Genomic DNA, 17,679 nt, shown 5'->3' with positions numbered 1-17,679 from the left:
TATGTTTTGCTGGACAGCTCCTTTGACCTCTTTTGAGGTCATTTGTTGGACATTAATAAATTTATCTTATTTTATCTTATCTTATTTGCAAGCTGATTGTTTCTTGGCATGGACACTTAAGTCCTATCTACGTCTTGCCAAAAGTGGCCCTACTACATGCTATATTTCCAAAGATTTCTCAAACTAGTCAAGCCTGCCCTTTCATCATTTTTCTTAAGAAAAAAATGACAAAACTCAACTTGTCCCCTTGTCTTGAAGTCTAAAATGGCAGCATGTCTAGATCATAAGCATCTTGTGTGCTTATAGATTGACAAATGAAGTGAATCTAAGAGAATCTACCATGCAGTCTATATTCTATTGATTGGTGCTAAATCAGAAATTAAAAAGTCTTTGGTACTGTTGTTTTATTAATTTGTAAAATGTATGCATGCATGTACATGCATATGTATATGTGTGCACATGTGTGGGGTATGGTTTAAAAAACATGCTGGTATAGAGCACTCACACCTAGTTTGAATTGTATATAGGTTAATTATAAAAAAAATACTCACTGAGGATCATACAAGGTGATTTTTTGTACAACAAAATGATATCTTGCTTGCCATGAACCTAAAATGCCACCTTCACCTGTACATGTGCTCATGTGTGTGGGTGCAAGCACAAATGGTCAAATACACATGGACACAGACACATACTTCTTGAGTAAACTTTGATTTGCTGTATTGTTAAGGGAAATTCTGTAGTTAATTTGGGAATTTTCCCTCCACCTGTGATTTGTTTGCATAGCTTCTTAGCTTTGAGACTATTTATACTCTTTCCTTGTGTGTTAAAATCAATTCACTACTAAATTTGGTATTTGGTTAATTATGGTATTAAAATCAATCTTCATTAACACAAACTTGCAAATATTTGAGTCTGAATTTTTCACTTTTCGTGGCATGGGTTTGGTTAGTTTCTCTTTTTGTGTTTTTTTGGCGAAGACAGTGTCTTTGTTGTAGTCTTATGGCTATATGACTACTATATTCTTCTGTTATTTTCACTTGTTTCTATTTTTCTATTATGTAGGTTCATACTTGTGTTGCTGAAGGGGGGAAGGTTCTCATTCCAGTCTTTGCATTGGGGAGAGCACAGGTACATATGTCTTTGCTATTAGTCCGTAGGCTAATGCCTCTTTTCTTTTAGTGTAATCTTAAAATGCTATTTCAAGAAAATTGTTTTGAGAATCTCCTCGTTGGGTTTAGAGACACAAGCAAAATGCAATTTCTTCCAGAAAAGATTTATGTCTTTGAAGATCATTTCTTTGTTTTGACTTGGGTTTTTGTATTTCTTCCCCAGTGGCCGACTTTAACTTGCATTATTATGTAATAGGTAATTATACTCATAAACTGCAATTTAAAACTCTATATAGAAATCATTGAGATACAGTTCAATTTATTTTTTCAGTCCTGTTCCACAAATTGCATAGCTGTTAATATCATTAAACCCTAGAGCTTTAACATGAGTCTATGTCACCTTTTTCCACTGGGAGTTCTACATGACTGTAGTATAATTTATTGTTGTACACATCTTTGAATTTAGATCTAGAAGCATTAGTGGCATATATAATCTTAAATAACCAGAGATTAGTAAGGATGTTTCCTTTCTTGAATCATATATATATGCATTTATATACGAATGCACAATACCATCTTATACTATATATTTTTGAAAATAATCTCTTGATGGAGGCTAAACATTTGAGTTCCATTGATATTTCAATTATTTATGAAACACTAGAAAAAACTCACATTTGCATTATCACGTCTTGTTTCTTGGAATTTGCCTATTTGAACACAAAAACATTTATTTAATTTTCACACAGTGGTAGATACCTCTAAATTTATTTTTTCTGGTTTTGGAGTTTTTTTAACTCTATTCCATGTGCATGCATCCCTGGCCTTAAAACCAGCATACCAATCCACCATGGTGTTTCTAAGATGGCAGACAGCTAATGATGTCCCTTGTCCATCCTTTTCAAACTTGTGACTCATCCCTAAACTGGAAAAATTAACTAGGCAACATTTCTGAGATGTATGGCTGTCCTTGGGATGTTCAAACGTGATTGAAGTGATTGAAGTGTTCATCGAACATCCTTGGTCGACTAAGTGTTCCAGGTGGTGAAGGGAAAGTTTTTGTTGTTTTAAAAAATACTTAAATTTAAGAAAACAAATAGTCTTAATTTAGTAGTCAACATGCTCTAGGAAATATTTCATCCCTAAACATTCTTTGGTGCCTCCAATGGAATGATGACCCTCACCTTGTCTTGGTCAGTATTTAATCTCACCTCACAGACAATGTGACCGAGTAACTTGCCTTTTTGGCACCATGAACCTGCATTTTTTCCATGCATTCCTCAAGTACTATTAGGTGAATGCCTTGTCCACTCATTCAGGAAAGATTTGAAATTCTCTACTGACATTTTCAAAAAATATGTAGTATAATTCATGGAAGGTTGCTGGAGTGTTGCGTAAGCCTAGTGGCTTCTATTGTATGCACACACTCCATCTTCTATCATGAAGCTAACCTTCAGTTTGTCCTCTTCAGCGATAATTCTTTAGTTGTACCTTGAGAGTCCATCCATAACTGAGTACCCCTCATGGCTGAAAATTTCCTCCAATATGATATTGGTAAATGTGACTAGGAATAGATCTTTGATCATTATCGTTTTTAGGCTCTTGAAGTTCACACATATTCTGATTTGGTTTGTAATTTGTGAAACCCACTTGCTCGTGTCTACTTCAAAAATTATGCCCGCATCTAACATTTTCTCAATCTCCTCGTGCCCTGGTGGCATAGTTCTCTTTTCATTTTGTAGAGTTCCATTTTGGTTGCACATTGGGAAGGAGGAAAATCCTGTATACGCAGAGTTCTGGTGGTATTCCCGTAAGGTCCTCATATGTATAGGTGAAGATGTTCTTATATTCCATGAATAATTTGAATGCAGCCGCCTTTAGTATGGGTTCTCAGTTGTCACTGACCAAGATGACCTTCATATTGTCTTCATCACCTAAATTTGTCTTCTTTACACCCAACTCTTCATATTTTATTGTATTTTCTCTTTCAAAGTGATGGACTAGTGTATCATCCACCCATGCTACTCCCTCCTTGTATTCCATGTCAGATATTGTGGAGCAATTCAATGACTTCATTTGCATTATGAAATATTCTTACACATGATGGAAAAGAGTAACCATGTATTCACGTGTGATGTCCTTAATTTCAAATTACTTGCATTCTTCATGAACAAAGTGAATATTATGACGAGAGGTGGCAGACCTTGTCACTTGTACAAAAACTGTGTAATATATTTAGAAATAAGTGAACCATTGCAAGGTTCCTGATTATACGATGATTGGTGCAGTTAGTCCATCATTAGTTTATTAACACTAGATGCAGCCTGTATTGTTATGATACTATCTAAAAGTGATCCATCATTTGATCACTCTTAAAGGGTACAGAAACCTTACTGACTTCATGAAGGATTAGTGACATGATGGTTGGCTAGGCCCACCCATCTCCATATTCCACTTATATTGCATTGTCACCCTCATCATTACACTCTCATATTAGCCAATCGGCTATAAAAGTCATAAATCAGATTAAAGTTAATATTTGGTTCGACTAAGTTAAGTCAATGATTTGAATAACATGATCAACTAAATAAGTTGATTAGTATAATAGACTAATAACACAGGTATATTTTGCATGAAAAACCAATTTATGATTGAAGAGGTATGGAATGGAAACATACATCTCTTAAATCATCAAGAGATGAAACCATTTGATAATTGCAAGATATAAGATGAAGTTCAAATTCACTCCATAATCATCATCAAATATTGTCATAATTTTTTTTATTATCCTTTATGGATTGCACTGTTTAGAGCGCATTGCCTTATGACACCTTTGGTGGAAGAATATAAAGATTTGTTGACTGCCTGCATCTCCAGTGCATATATTTACTGTTACATCAGACACAGCCAGCCTTATAGTGGCAAGTATACAATTGCAAATCAGAGACAATAACTGGATCACTACAGTGATATTACATTAGACTTTGTATACATGCAGTGCTTCGTCAAAAACAGCAATACACACACACACAGCAATTGTCTGCACGATTGTCAAAAGATATTTTCCATTGTATGTGCCATAGTTGTGTATCAGATATTGCAATTGTCATTATCGGTTTAAAATTATATAACAAACTTTATCATCATAAATTCATTGTAGTTTGTGTGAGAAATCCTGCTAATTCTGATATGTTTTTCTTTCAATTTTGGATGTTTGACATTTTGTCAAGCTCTTGGGGTACACTTGAATATGAATGGTTCTGAATATTATGATTTATATTGATTTTGTTTAATGTTTTCATAATATATTCCCCTTCATATAATTTATCTTGACTTCACACAATCAAGGAGACATTGTGACTGACGGTAATCATACCATATGACTGGATATCTAAAGTTTGAACATCATGTATACAATTCAGAAAATCAGAATGGTGCTTATATAATGCCTTGACTTTAGTGGATAGAAGGAATAAAAAGATTGGAAATTGCAACAGCTGAAACAATGAATTAAGTATAAATTCCTTCTTGATATATAGGGATTATGTAATGTCCCTTTTTTGGGACATCAGAAAATTATAAGTTCAACTCATGAAATAATTAAAAAGTGACTTGTTTGGAACTGAATGCAAAATATTTAAAAGTCATTCTAATTAAAAGGGGACAAAGGTGACAAAAGGGGAAGAGGATGAAAGACAAAATGGGAAGCTGAAGAGTCACATGGCGGATCCTTAAAAGAAGGAATTCATTTTGGGTATGCGTGGATATTGGATTAGATTTGTGATTTTCTTCTCTTGAAGATTCAGAAGCTCAGCTTCAGCCATCTTTAAGGACAAAAACCCTCTAACTGGTAGACAGTGACCAGAAACCCATTGCCCATGGGAGACATCATATCAGGTGTCTCACTTATGCTTGAACTTTATTTCTTATTCGCCAATCTGACTGCTATTTTCCATATTTACAATTGGAGCTGATTGTTATTCTACTGAAGGATTTGATTGTGATAATTCATTTGGAAAAATCACGTGCTGGTTATTTATATGTACTGCTGAAATTTGAAATGCAATAACATATTTGGGACATTTAAATCTAGAATTTAATGGTACTTTTGTTGGTTAAAACTCAAAGTTATTGCATGAATTAGCTGTTTATATTTTCTGAGAAAATTGGTGTGAGGAATTTGGAAAATAGTATCCGCCCAGGATATTACAGTGGTATTAGAGCTGGATTTCCTGCCAGCCTGTGAAGTTTTATCAGAGACAAAAATACAGAAAGTAAAAATCTTTGGATGGATTGAAAGACTGGTGAGTTGGAAATAACATTATTTATTAAAGATTTATGCCATTGACATATTAGTTAAAGTAAATCAATACATGAAGTGAACAAACATGCAAAGTCATATGTTTTGGAAAATAAAGAGTTGCATCAATTCAATATTTAGTCGTCAGAAAAGTTAAAGTGAAGGAATAACATTGAAACTCGTAATACTTAAGACAACACAAATTCATAATGTATTTGCTGTGGACTTAGGCAACACAAAAAAGGGAAGAGCATATTTAGCCGATAGGCTATTTATGGTGAAATCACCTTTGGGGAATTGTAATGTCTCACGCATGGTCGGTGGTGTTCCAAATTCGACATCAAAGTCACTTCGACGACCATCTGTAAGATTGATGGTACTCTGGATCAACATTTGTCCTGACAAATATCCGTTAGCTAATGTGAAATCCCACCATTTTTCTCGCCATTTCCTGGAGAAAAATCCCTTTTTGATTTCATTTCAGTAAAATTATCAATGTCCTTTGCATTATTGCTTGGTGGGAGAAAATCCTCAACACTTAGAGAGGTGTTGCTCTTACTATCTTAAACAAATGAGTCAAGCAGAATCCAATCTGTCTCCTCTAAAATTTCTTGCCTGTCTATACAGGACTGCTATCCCAAACCAGAAAATCTAGGGGTACAACCCAGCATTCGTTTTTGAATTGGTATTGTAAATAGGGTTGCAAGGAAATTCTTATACAAGATTCTTATCAGATGTAATGAGTATTAATTGTCTCATTTTTATACAATATTCTTATACAAGATTCTTATGAGAAAATATAGACTAATACAGAGTTAAATTCCGAAAAATAAAGAACTGGAATTTATTAGAAGAGCAACATAAAAGCCCTGCTATTTTGTTTGCTTGAATTAATCCAATCCGTTAAGTTCCTAGATCTTCAGAGGGAACCCCAACTACTCTGAATATTGAGCACAACGGTGAATATTTACAGAGAATCCCAATAAGTTTTGACAGAGGCTGTCATTATAGCTAATCCTAGGCAACCTGAAGGAAGGGAAATTGGATGCACTAGACTCCTGAAGGTATAGAAAAAGGCCTCCCTATTTTTTACTCTAGCAAAACAAAATCAATTTCCCCAAATGAAGGAAGGCAATCTAAATTTGATGAAGACTGCTCGCTCTCAGCTTCTTCCAGAAGTGAATCCAACAATATCCAATTCTGCTCCTTCGTACTCTCCTCGCTTTCTACGCAAAACCCCGATTTGTGAGCTAGAAAATGTGTTGTACTCCAGTGGGTGCCAAAATTATTCTATGACGAATCTGGATGCTACAACTCGAATTTGAGGAGGAGATAGCGAGGAGGCCGACGGAATTTCCCATACAGAGCCGGGGAAATTGAAATTGACATTCAATCCTCTGAGGCAATACACTGCACAATCAAAAGCACGGGCTGTCTGCTTGGATGTATCATAAGATCCCAGCCAAACCTTGCCTTTGCCTTTGGAATTGGGTATTCTCACTTTGGATACCCATTTCCTCCATTTTCTCATTTGACCTCCTTTAAAGTGTGGCTGCATCTTCTGTATACTGTTTTGGGGAATCTTCTTTGCCAAGGATTTGACCATGTTCAATTGAAGGAAAATGAAGGAATCGAACTGTGGAGGAAGGTTGTAAAGGGAAGCCTTGCAATTGTAAGGTGATATTGTTACAGGGGTGGTCAGTAGCTGGTGAGATTCAAACTTGTGATGAGCTGAACTTGGATTTTTGTACTAGTGAATTTGGAGGAGTGATGAGAGGATCTCTATTTCATTAAGGAAATGTTCGACCCTTTTGGTGTTGTCCTGGTTAAGTCTCTTTAGAGCTACAAGTCAGCCGTCTTTCAGGCAACCCATGTAAACTGATCTACAGCCTCCGTTTCCCAGCTTGTTCTCCTTGCTGAGAAAAAATTGTGGCTTCTTTCAATTCATGGAAGAAAAATGGGAGATTCCTATCTTACGTTCTGCCTCTGCGTTGTGATCTCTTTCCTTACGTAATCCATGATATTATGTGTTCCGCTTTGACTTTGATCTGAGGTACAAAAGTACTATAGTTACCATTGCTGCAGTCACTCCCAAAACTCCAATATGGTACCTGCAATGAACAGGGAATGTGATCTTAACACAAGAAAAGTGAAAGAGGAATTGTTCTAATGCTCAGAGTTTAACAATCTATGTGAATATTCATTTGTTCTCATTCGATTTGATTGTGTCTCATATTTCATATTTCATATGAATGTATGGAAATTTCATATTTCATATGAATGCATGGAATCATATTGCTTGTCCATCATTAGGATGAATAAAAATGTTAAGCAAAACGGATTAGAATCGTACATGCAATAAAAATTAAAATAAATAAAGAATTTCACAAGGATTAAAAATGTTTTAAGAAATCAAATATTGTTGTGTTCTGAATTGAATTGAATTGAATTGTGTAATTTTGAGTCAAACTCATTGGCCCATGTTTCACAAGGAGTAATTCACAAGAACACCTCTTATGAGAATGAATAATATTTTGATGTTGTTCATAGAGATGAAGGATTGGAATAATTTGACTTATCATTCAGATATATGAAGCAAAAGAAGAAGGTGCAAAAGAAGAAGACCAACAAGAGGAAGCAAAAGAAAAGACAAACAATATTTATCTACATCTTCCATAATTACTCTTAAATTAGAAGTGATTATTCTAAAGAATACACATTTAAATTAGAAGTTGTATTTGGTTAATTTAGTTCAACTAGAGTATGCAATTTTCTTAAAACTAATTTCAAATATAATAGTAATACAAATCTATGTCAATTTGTATATTAAGAATGTTGTTAAAAATTTGTAATTAATTATGATAATTATTGAGCAATTTGATAATATGATAGCAAAATTATAGTTTTCAAAGTATATTGGAAGTTAAAAACAGACTTTGCAATGATCATATTTTTAATAGTAATTATTTGTAATTTGAATAAATGATTTTAAAATATGAAAATTTAAACATAAATAAATGCAAATTATTTTGAAACTATGAATCTACTCTAAACTAACCTTGGGGCTCATTCTGCTCCAATCATTCACTTGTCTAAAATACATATTTCATTTCTTTATGAGTGTCTCTAAAATCTATTTGACAAGTACTATATGCTTCAGTCTTTCCCAAAAGTCCTCCATGATAGTTTTATATATTAAAATCAAAGTAACAAGAATCGGAATCGGCAAGGCCGAATCAAATCGTGAATTGGCCATGAATCGGAATCGAATTGGCCATGAATTGGAAAATTTAAAAAACCCTTGAAATTTAGTGAGTAACTTATTTCATAAACCCTTTATCGCTGATTCGATTCACCAATTCACAAAAAATCGTTTGGCTTGAATCGAATCGCCGAATCGCGTGAATCGCATGAATCGCCGTGATTCTTGGAACTATGATTAAAATCTTAATTTTCAAAACCTCAAAATATTTGCAACTAAGTATTATGTTTGCTCTTGGTCAATGTAGCTGTTCCCTATTTTTAATTCTATTAATTGGAGAATCTTATTTTTTAAGAAGTCAAAAAATTATTTAAAAAAAAAGTTGTAATAAATTAGATAGATTGTTTACTAGAGTTGGAAATTAGAAGCATTTTCAACTCTTGTGTTGAAATTTCTTTGCAACTATGACAATTGAAAGCACGTAAAACACAAACTATTTCTTCTCCATGTGTTATTGGATTATTCAATCTATCTCAATGAGGTTTAGGAGCAATGAAATACCAGTTTTATATCTCTACCGGATTAATTATTGTACCTCCTTTAGATGCAAATGCTAGTAAATAAATCAGAAACCTTTGGTTGATGAATATCTAGGAAAGCTTGTGGGAAATGTATTAGTTTTGGAACTCATTGGTCACTCTCCCGATCATATGAGCGATAATAATTAAATAAGAAGAGCCGTGTTATTTGTAGTGGGTTCGAGATTAAATATTGGAGAGTCTTGAACTGCGGTAAGCTAGGATTAAATAATTCCAAAGGTTGGGAAAGATTGTAGTCCATGGGAGCATGCTGAAGAAAAAACATTGTGGTTATACTCTTATCGCCGTGGACTTGAAAGACATATTTTCTAAGTCAACTTATTGGTGGGAAAGTAGAGATTACGATTTTGATTTTATCGTGAGCGATCCCTCCATATTAAATGTTATATGGTTTTAATTCTTCTTGTCGTAATATAAAATGAGCCATGAACTAGTAAAAGTAGTGATTAATATTTATAAATTTGGGTTTGACTATTTTATCGACTTTATTATCAAGCAATAGATGCTATTGTGGTTATTGATATTAGTGAGGGCTGATTGAATGAATGAATGAAAGATTTTAATAACATCCACAAGGCCCAAGGAACCTATGGGACCACCTAGAAACAACCAACACCCAGAATCTTAGCTCTTTTGTCGTTGTTTCCTTAGATCTGATCTTTGACAATGAATGTTGACCACTAAGTTTGCTGACCTGCCAAGCTGCATTTCCTCAAAAAGAGTAGCTAGGTTGCTTGTTTCTAAAATATCACCATAGCTGGAGTGGATGTCATTGTAGGTTAGGCAGTCTATGATCAAATGTCACTCTATCTCCACCACTCCCATGCTACAAAATAGACAGACTCTCTCTTCCTGTTCCTCTTTTGGAGTCATCCATCTCCCGATTTCACACCTCAACTAATGTGAGCTTGTTCTAAGTTGCACTATGATCATTTTGGCTTTCTAGCTGATATTTGCTCCTACGTATGCCTTCTCTTCAAGATCTCTCATTGGGTTAAATTCTCTAATAAAATATTCTTTTTTGCACCCATTTTGATTTGTCCATTGGAGGCTCTTGAATTTTTCTTATGTAAACTTTTTTATTCCATCAATGTTATCTGGGCATTCATGCATACTAATATTCCATTTTTCCATCCACTTGGTATTTTGTTTCATCCACATGTTCTTTCTTCTATCGAATTTTTTCTCTATGATCAGTTTGGGCAAGCGATGCACTTCCATACCTTGAGTTTTCTTTAAATAGCATGATAACCAGTCCATAGCTGAAGCCTCTACGAAAAGCATACCTGTTTCCGCCAATAGGATCCTGTAGGGAACTGTTGACTTAATTTTGAGACTGTTGGTGATTAAATGCTTTTGAATTCTTTCCACTTGTCTCCATTTCTAAGCTGATAAGCTGCTGCCCCAAATCTCATACCCATAAAGAGTTACCAGAATGACCAACAACCCGAAGAGCATCTTTTTGGTTTTCCAGTCCCATAGTTCTACATTCCTGCATCTATTCTTAAGTGAGTATAATGCTTTACATCCTCCCTGAATTCTTCTTGTTCTACATGTTTCCCAGATGAGCTTGTTCTGAAAGTTGATGCCAAGATATTTTTATTCGTCCACTCTCTCTAAAGGGCTGCCCTAAAAAATAAAACTGTTTTGTTGTTTCTTGGTCCGTTTCAGAGAGAAAATCATCACTTTTGTTTTGATAGTGTTCACCTGCATCTCGACCAGATGACAAAAGACGTCAAGTGCTCCCTCAGTCCATCTATTGTTTTAGCAATCAGAATGAGATCATTAGCATATAGGAGAAGGTTTATCACATAGTTAGCTAGTTGAACCCCATCGCCATTATTCTTATCTAGACATTCTTCTAACTTGTCAATATATAACCCAAACAAGGTAGGAGAGAGGGGGCAACCTTGTTTAACAACTATATCGCTGCCAAAGTTCTCTGATATCCCCTCCATGGTTCTGATTTTAGCCATTACCTGCTCATATAGTCTGTGTGTTGCAGCTCTAAGTTCAATTGGGATTTGTAGCTCTTCCTTTCTCAACCAAAGTTTGTCTTGTGGCACTGTGTCAAAGGCCTTTTTAAAGTCAACGAGGTAGGAAAAAGCCTTTGCATCTTGTGTGTTCCATATATTTTCAACCAAGAATCTTAGTGTTGCACCATGGTGGATAGTGGAATGTTTAGGTCTGAAACCTGCCTGCCCCTTAGCTATTTTATTCTTTGATTCTGCCCATTTTCTGATTTTGCGTTCCACCATGCTGCCCAAGAGCTTCCCCAAGAGGGGATTGATCATTATGGTGCGATAGTTTGATGGATTATTTGTATCTCCGCTTTAATGGAGAGGGATCATCAAGCTGGTTGTCCAGTTTTTAGGGAAACCCTCTTTGCTGACTTCATTGAAGATGCTATTAGAATAATCTTTAATGCTCACTATTGTAGCTTATTGTAAATATTAGAATGTTTTCTAATATTTAGGTGTAGTCTAGAATAGAATGTTTCTATTCTATTCGACTCTCCTTTTGTATATATAGATAATTTTGATCTCTGTTTAATTAACGAAGTATTCTGCCATTTATGATTGTAACATGGTATCAGAGCAAATGCTTCAAATTTTTCCGGAAAATTTATAATTTCTATTGAAATTATTTGTTAAAGATTTTTCGGAATTATTTCTGATTGTTCAAAAAAAAAAAAAAAAACCGTCTAGGGTTTCTGTTTTTTATCATCTGTTTAAATCATGGCGATTTGTAATCAAATAAGGCACCTGTAATAGATTCAGCTAGTTTTTTTTTGGACACATATCACCAATTTTGTCTGCAACTCGAATGCTGCCTGGTTCGTGGTTCATTGCTGCAACTCTGGGTTCTACTGGTTTCTGGAAACGACTGAGAACAAAAACGCGATTTTTTTCGTGTCTGTTTTTTGACGCGAATTTTCCAAATCGTGTCTGGTTTTTTGGTGCAGTATTTTGGTGGTATATAGGCAGCTTGCGTCACCTTTCAAATCCGACTGGTCTGGGTCGTTTTCTGCAAGTTTTTGCACAGATCTGCCATAGTTGAAACTTTCTCTCCAGTCGGGTAAAGTTTTTTTCGAAAACCCTACTTTTTTGGTTCAAAAAAAATTCTGATCACATATTCTTGGTGGGTTTTTTGAGATCTCAAATGGGTCTTCGTCAGATTTTTGTGGGTGTCTCGATTTTTGTGCCTCGATTTTCGAGCCAGCAGATCCAAATTCTGACAACGTATTATTTTTGGGTTTTTCGAGCTCTTGTCTGTGTACTCCGTTTTTTCTAGGTCATTCATCTTCTCACCTCGAAGTTTGTGCCATTTGAGATATTCGCATATTATGACCATCTGTATCAGCAGCATCAGAAGTCAAAGTCAATTAACAGACAAGCCAATGATGCTCAACACTCAGAGCAGAAAGAATCTATCTACCATGCCTTTATGGCCAGCATACCTACAAATCATGTGAAATCTTCTGCTTGGTACATAGACTCCGGTGCCTCTCGACATTTCACTCACAGGCGTGATTGGTTTGTTGAATTCACTCCCTATTTAGACTCAGTAATCTTTGGAGGCGGCGAAGAATACAATATTGTCGGCAAGGGCAATGTTCAGATTCAGTCCGGAGGAAAAAGACTCATGTTCCTCAATGTTTGTTATGTTCCTGGCATGAAACATAATCTTTTGTCAGTCAGTCAGATTATAAAGCACTCCCCTCAGTTGGATGTCATTTTCAGTGGAAATAAGTGTTTGATTATTGATCGTGCTTCTCGCACTACACTTGCTGTTGGTCTTGAGGATCATGGTATTTATCGGCTTGTAGATTCAAGCGATTCCCTTGAGCTTGCCTTCATCGCCAAATCATCCGTACTCAGCAATCTTTGGCATCAACGATACGGTCACCTGAACATTCAATATCTAGCACATCTTGCTCGGGATAATTTAGTCCATGGCCTACCTGATATCCAGACCCAGAACCATCCCGTTTGCGGAGCTTGCCAAGCAGGGAAGCAACATAGGACACCATTTAAGGATGGTGAATCATGGCGGGCATCTAAAGTACTCCAGCTGGTCCACGCTGATGTATGTGGTCCTATGAATACTCCTTCTGTTACTGGGAACAGGTACTTCTTACTCTTTGTGGATGATTTCAGTCGCAAAATGTGGGTATATTTTCTTAAGCAAAAATCAGATGCTTTTCTTGTATTTCAGCAGTTTAAAGCCCTAGTAGAAAAAGAGTTTGGTTTCCCCATCCGTACTCTTAGGACCGATAATGGGGGGGAATTTTGTTCTTCTGTTTTCTCTGCCTTCTGTACTACTCATGGCATTAGACGTCAGTTCACCACACCTCACACCCCTCAGCAAAATGGTGTTGTAGAGCGTCGAAATCGTACCATCACAGAAATGGCTAGGGCTATGCTAGAACATAGAAATGTTCCCAGAAAATATTGGGCAAAAGCAGTATCCACCGCTGTCTACCTTCTTAATCGGTCACCCACCTTTGCAGTTAACCATAAGACTCCTAAGGAAGCCTGGTCTGGTCGTAAACCTAGGATCAACCATTTGAAAGTTTTTGGCTCTCTAGCATATGTGTGGATTCCTGATGCCAAACGCACTAAGTTGGATTCCAAAAGCCAGAAACTCATGTTTACAGGATACAGTCCCACACATAAGGCCTATAGACTAATTGATGTAAACACTGATCGTTTAATCTTCAGCCGTGATGTTGTATTTGATGAGGAACTCGGACCATTTCAGCTCTCTGCCTCCTCACCACATTTCGAGATTCAATCTTCAGCAATCTCTGACTTGAGTCCTTCTATTTTATACGAGTCATCTGATACTACTGATACACCACCTCAGCCACCTCCAGATAATACAACTCTTGCTCCTGTTCCTCATCCAACTATTCCAACAACATCTAATATTGGCTCCTCTACTTTACGGCCAAAATGGTGGGCTCAAACGATTAGTGATCTTCGTCCAGATGAACTCATTGAGGGTAGAACCTCCAGAAAAACGAGCATTCAGCACAACACAGTTAATGTTGCACTTATGGCCAACATCCATAGTATCCCTGAGCCCCAGACATATGCAGAGGCCAAAGGAATTCCAGAATGGGAACAAGCAATGGATGCTGAGCTTTAGAGTCTTCAAAAGAATCACACCTGGGTTCTTTCAGATCTTCCTCCAGGGAAGAAACCCATTAGCTGTAAATGGGTCTATAAGGTCAAGTACCATGCAGATGGTACCTTGGACAAATACAAAGCCAGACTTGTTGCTCCAGGATTCACCCAGCGCGAAGGCATTGACTATGAGGAGACCTTTGCGCCGACAGCCAAGATGAGCACTATTCGCATTCTTCTTGCTATTGCAGCTCAGTATGGTTGGAAAGTTCATCAGATGGATGTAAAGAGTGCTTTTCTTAATGGTGAATTACAGGAAGAAGTCTACATGACGCAGCCCCCAGGTTTCAAGGTTGCCGGTTCAGAACCAAAAGTATGTAGACTCCAGAAGGCCATCTATGGTCTTAAACAGGCCCCTCGAGCTTGGTACATAAAGATTGATCAGTACTTGGTTAATAAGGGATTTCAGCGCAGCCCGTCAGACAGTAATCTATATATTAAACACTCTGGTAATGATATTCTTTTTCTTGTTGTCTATGTGGATGATTTGATCATTACTGGGAGCTCAGAGCATTTGATTTTAGATATCAAACAAGATCTATGCAGAACTTTTGATATGACCGATCTCGGATTGCTTCATTATTGTTTAGGTATTGAGGTTTGGCAGACTAACAATAGTATTTTTTTGTCTCAGTCCAAATATGCCAGAAATTTGCTTGACAGGTTTCAAATGCAGGGTTGCAAACCTGCCTCCACTCCTATGGAAATTGGTCTGAAATTGTCCGCACAATCTAATTCTCCTCCTGTAGATGAAACACTCTTCAGGCAGTTGGTAGGTAGTCTCATCTACCTTACTACTACTAGACCTGATCTCAGTTTTGCAGTCAACTACATCTCACGGTTCATGACGAATCTTAAGACTGATCATTGGATTGCAGCAAAACGTGTGTTACGCTATGTACATGGTACTTCAGATTTTGGTCTTCTTTACACAAGGAGTACCACTCCTCAGCTCAATGGATTCACCGATTCCGATTGGGCCGGCTCAGTTGATGACAGGAAATCTACTTTTGGCTATCTGTTCAGTATCGGATCTGCAGCAGTTACCTGGACCAGTAAGAAGCAACAGGCACATGCACTCTCCTCTACAGAAGCAGAATATATAGGAGCTGTCAAGGTAGCTTGTGAAGCAGTTTGGCTCCGTCAGATGCTTGCAGATATGCATATTCCTCAAGCAGGTCCGACTTCGTTGTTTTCAGACAATTAGGCAGTACTCAAACTTGCCAAAAACCCAGTGTTTCATGAACGAACCAAGCACATAGAACTTCATTGCCATTATATCAGACAGTTAGTAGAAGACGGCTCTATTCAGTTACTCTATGTCCCTACCTCAGAGCAACCAGCAGATATTTTCACAAAACCTCTTGGTCCTGACAAATTTGTTAAATTCAGGGGATCTATTGGTGTAGTAAATAGATTGAGCATTAAGGGGGGGTATTAGAATAATCTTTAATGCTCACTATTGTAGCTTATTGTAAATATTAGAATGTTTTCTAATATTTAGGTGTAGTCTAGAATAGAATGTTTCTATTCTATTCGACTCTCCTTTTGTATATATAGATCATTTTGATCTCTGTTTAATTAACGAAGTATTTTGCCATTTACGATTGTAACAGATGCAACATATATGAGGTGCTAAAATCTTGCTGCCTCACTTTAGATGCTTAGCTTGCAGCCCATCTATATCTTGTGCCTTTCCCCCTGCCAGTCTTTAAATGCCTTGGAAAATGTCTTCAATAGTGAAAAGTTATTTTGTGGTCTTGATTGCAAGAGGTTCGTGCTTGTCATTCTTTCGCTCATATAGCTGCTTTGCATATTCAAGCCATTGAACCCTGAAATATTGTTATCAGTTTTCCTTCTTTTTTGCTGCAACTCTTTCTAGAACTTCTTGGGATTTTGTTTACCGAAGGCAATCAACCCCATCCTTCTTTTTCTCACACAAGAATCTTTTTTCTTTCTCAGCAATTGTTCGTACTCTTTTTTGCTTTCTTTATCCATTTTCCTTCTCAAATTTCTCTTTGCTAACTTGCAATCTTCATCAAACCAAGTATTGGCTAGAAAAGAGTTTTCAGCCTCTCTCTTGGGTTTGGTCCTTTTACACTTCTCTAAGGCCTTGTGGATTAGAGAAACTAAGGTGTCCTTGCTTACTATTTGCTGTTAGGTGTGATCTACATTATTTCTTGGACTCTCAATCAGCCTTGTAAGGGCCTCCTTAAAAAAATTCTCATTTTCCTGGTTCATTAGGATTCTGCCTTGTGGGGGGATCCTTTTTGTTTGGTCTGGATTTCTTCTCCTTGCTGTTCCTTCTCGTGATATACCAGTTTTAGGAAAATTGGATTGTGGTCTGATTTTAGTTCTACAGGGCACTTTTATCTCTCTCTTTTATTCTTGTGATGTGGTCTTTGGAGCATATAATATAATCAACGACACTTTGCCCATTGTAGGTTTTGCACGAAATTAATCCTGATTTTGGCCACATTTTCATACCGCTACATATGACCATATTATGTAAACTGCATAAACTCAATTGTTCTGTCCTGTAGTGATTTATATTGCCTTCATTGTCCCTAGATGCTCTTCTCCAATTCTGATCATTCTCTTCTTCTAACCATAACGGGTCTCTTCTTTTCTATAGCTACTCTCCAAATTGAGGGCTTGGTTATTTGCTATCTTGGCATAGAAGTCACCGAGTAGAAGAACTCCCCCCATCGTGTTGAAAGCAGATATATCTTTTTTCAAGGATGAGTAAGGATCCTCACGATCTAAGCTTTTCTTCTTATAAGTTTTTGATCCTTTCAGTGCAAAGTAGCAAGCAACAAGCAACAAGCAGCAACCCTTATTGTAGCCTGATTTTCATGAATTTTCAACCACATACATTGTGTGTTTTGGTCTTCCTTTTCTAAACTTATGAATCTGCTCCATGACTCCTTAATTAGAATAGTGATTCCCCCATGTCCTTTGCCACTCTCAGTTCTTTCATTCCAAACTGAAATCCTTTTGTAGCCTTCAAATTTTTGAACTTTACATCCATCGTGCTCATGTGTCTCCATGAGTAAGATAATGTCTTTGCCTTTAGCTATGGGCCCTAAACCAGGTCCTCTTCTCCAAGGGTAACCTCTACAATTCCAACTAACTATATTCAAGTGCTCCTAGGGGGTCCCAAATTCCTATTCCTTATGCTCCATTTTTTCACTGATTTGGGCCTTATCATGTTGAAACCATGCCCACTTTCTGTTCTCTCTTGCTGCCTTTATTTTTTCCCATTCTTTCCTTC

The 17,679-nt window shown here is 36.7% G+C and overlaps 1 protein-coding gene across 3 annotated transcripts in view; it reads left to right on the top strand.

The window, feature by feature from the left end:
- Window positions 1-17,679, top strand: part of CPSF73-II (cleavage and polyadenylation specificity factor 73 kDa subunit-II) — a 231,700-nt gene that overhangs the window by 96,460 nt on the left and 117,561 nt on the right. For all 3 annotated transcript variants that reach the window (XM_089820839.1, XM_089820841.1, XM_089820840.1), the window contains exon 9: window positions 1,066-1,131. In XM_089820839.1, coding sequence (XP_089676965.1) covers window positions 1,066-1,131 — 66 coding nt within the window. The remainder of the gene's footprint in view (window positions 1-1,065; window positions 1,132-17,679) is intronic.

Source organism: Cupressus sempervirens, chromosome 3, assembly GCF_028749045.1.
Source record: "Cupressus sempervirens isolate cs-2001-9-10 chromosome 3, ASM2874904v1, whole genome shotgun sequence".
Taxonomy (NCBI): domain Eukaryota; kingdom Viridiplantae; phylum Streptophyta; class Pinopsida; order Cupressales; family Cupressaceae; genus Cupressus; species Cupressus sempervirens.
This window is presented reverse-complemented; position numbering and strand designations above follow the sequence as displayed.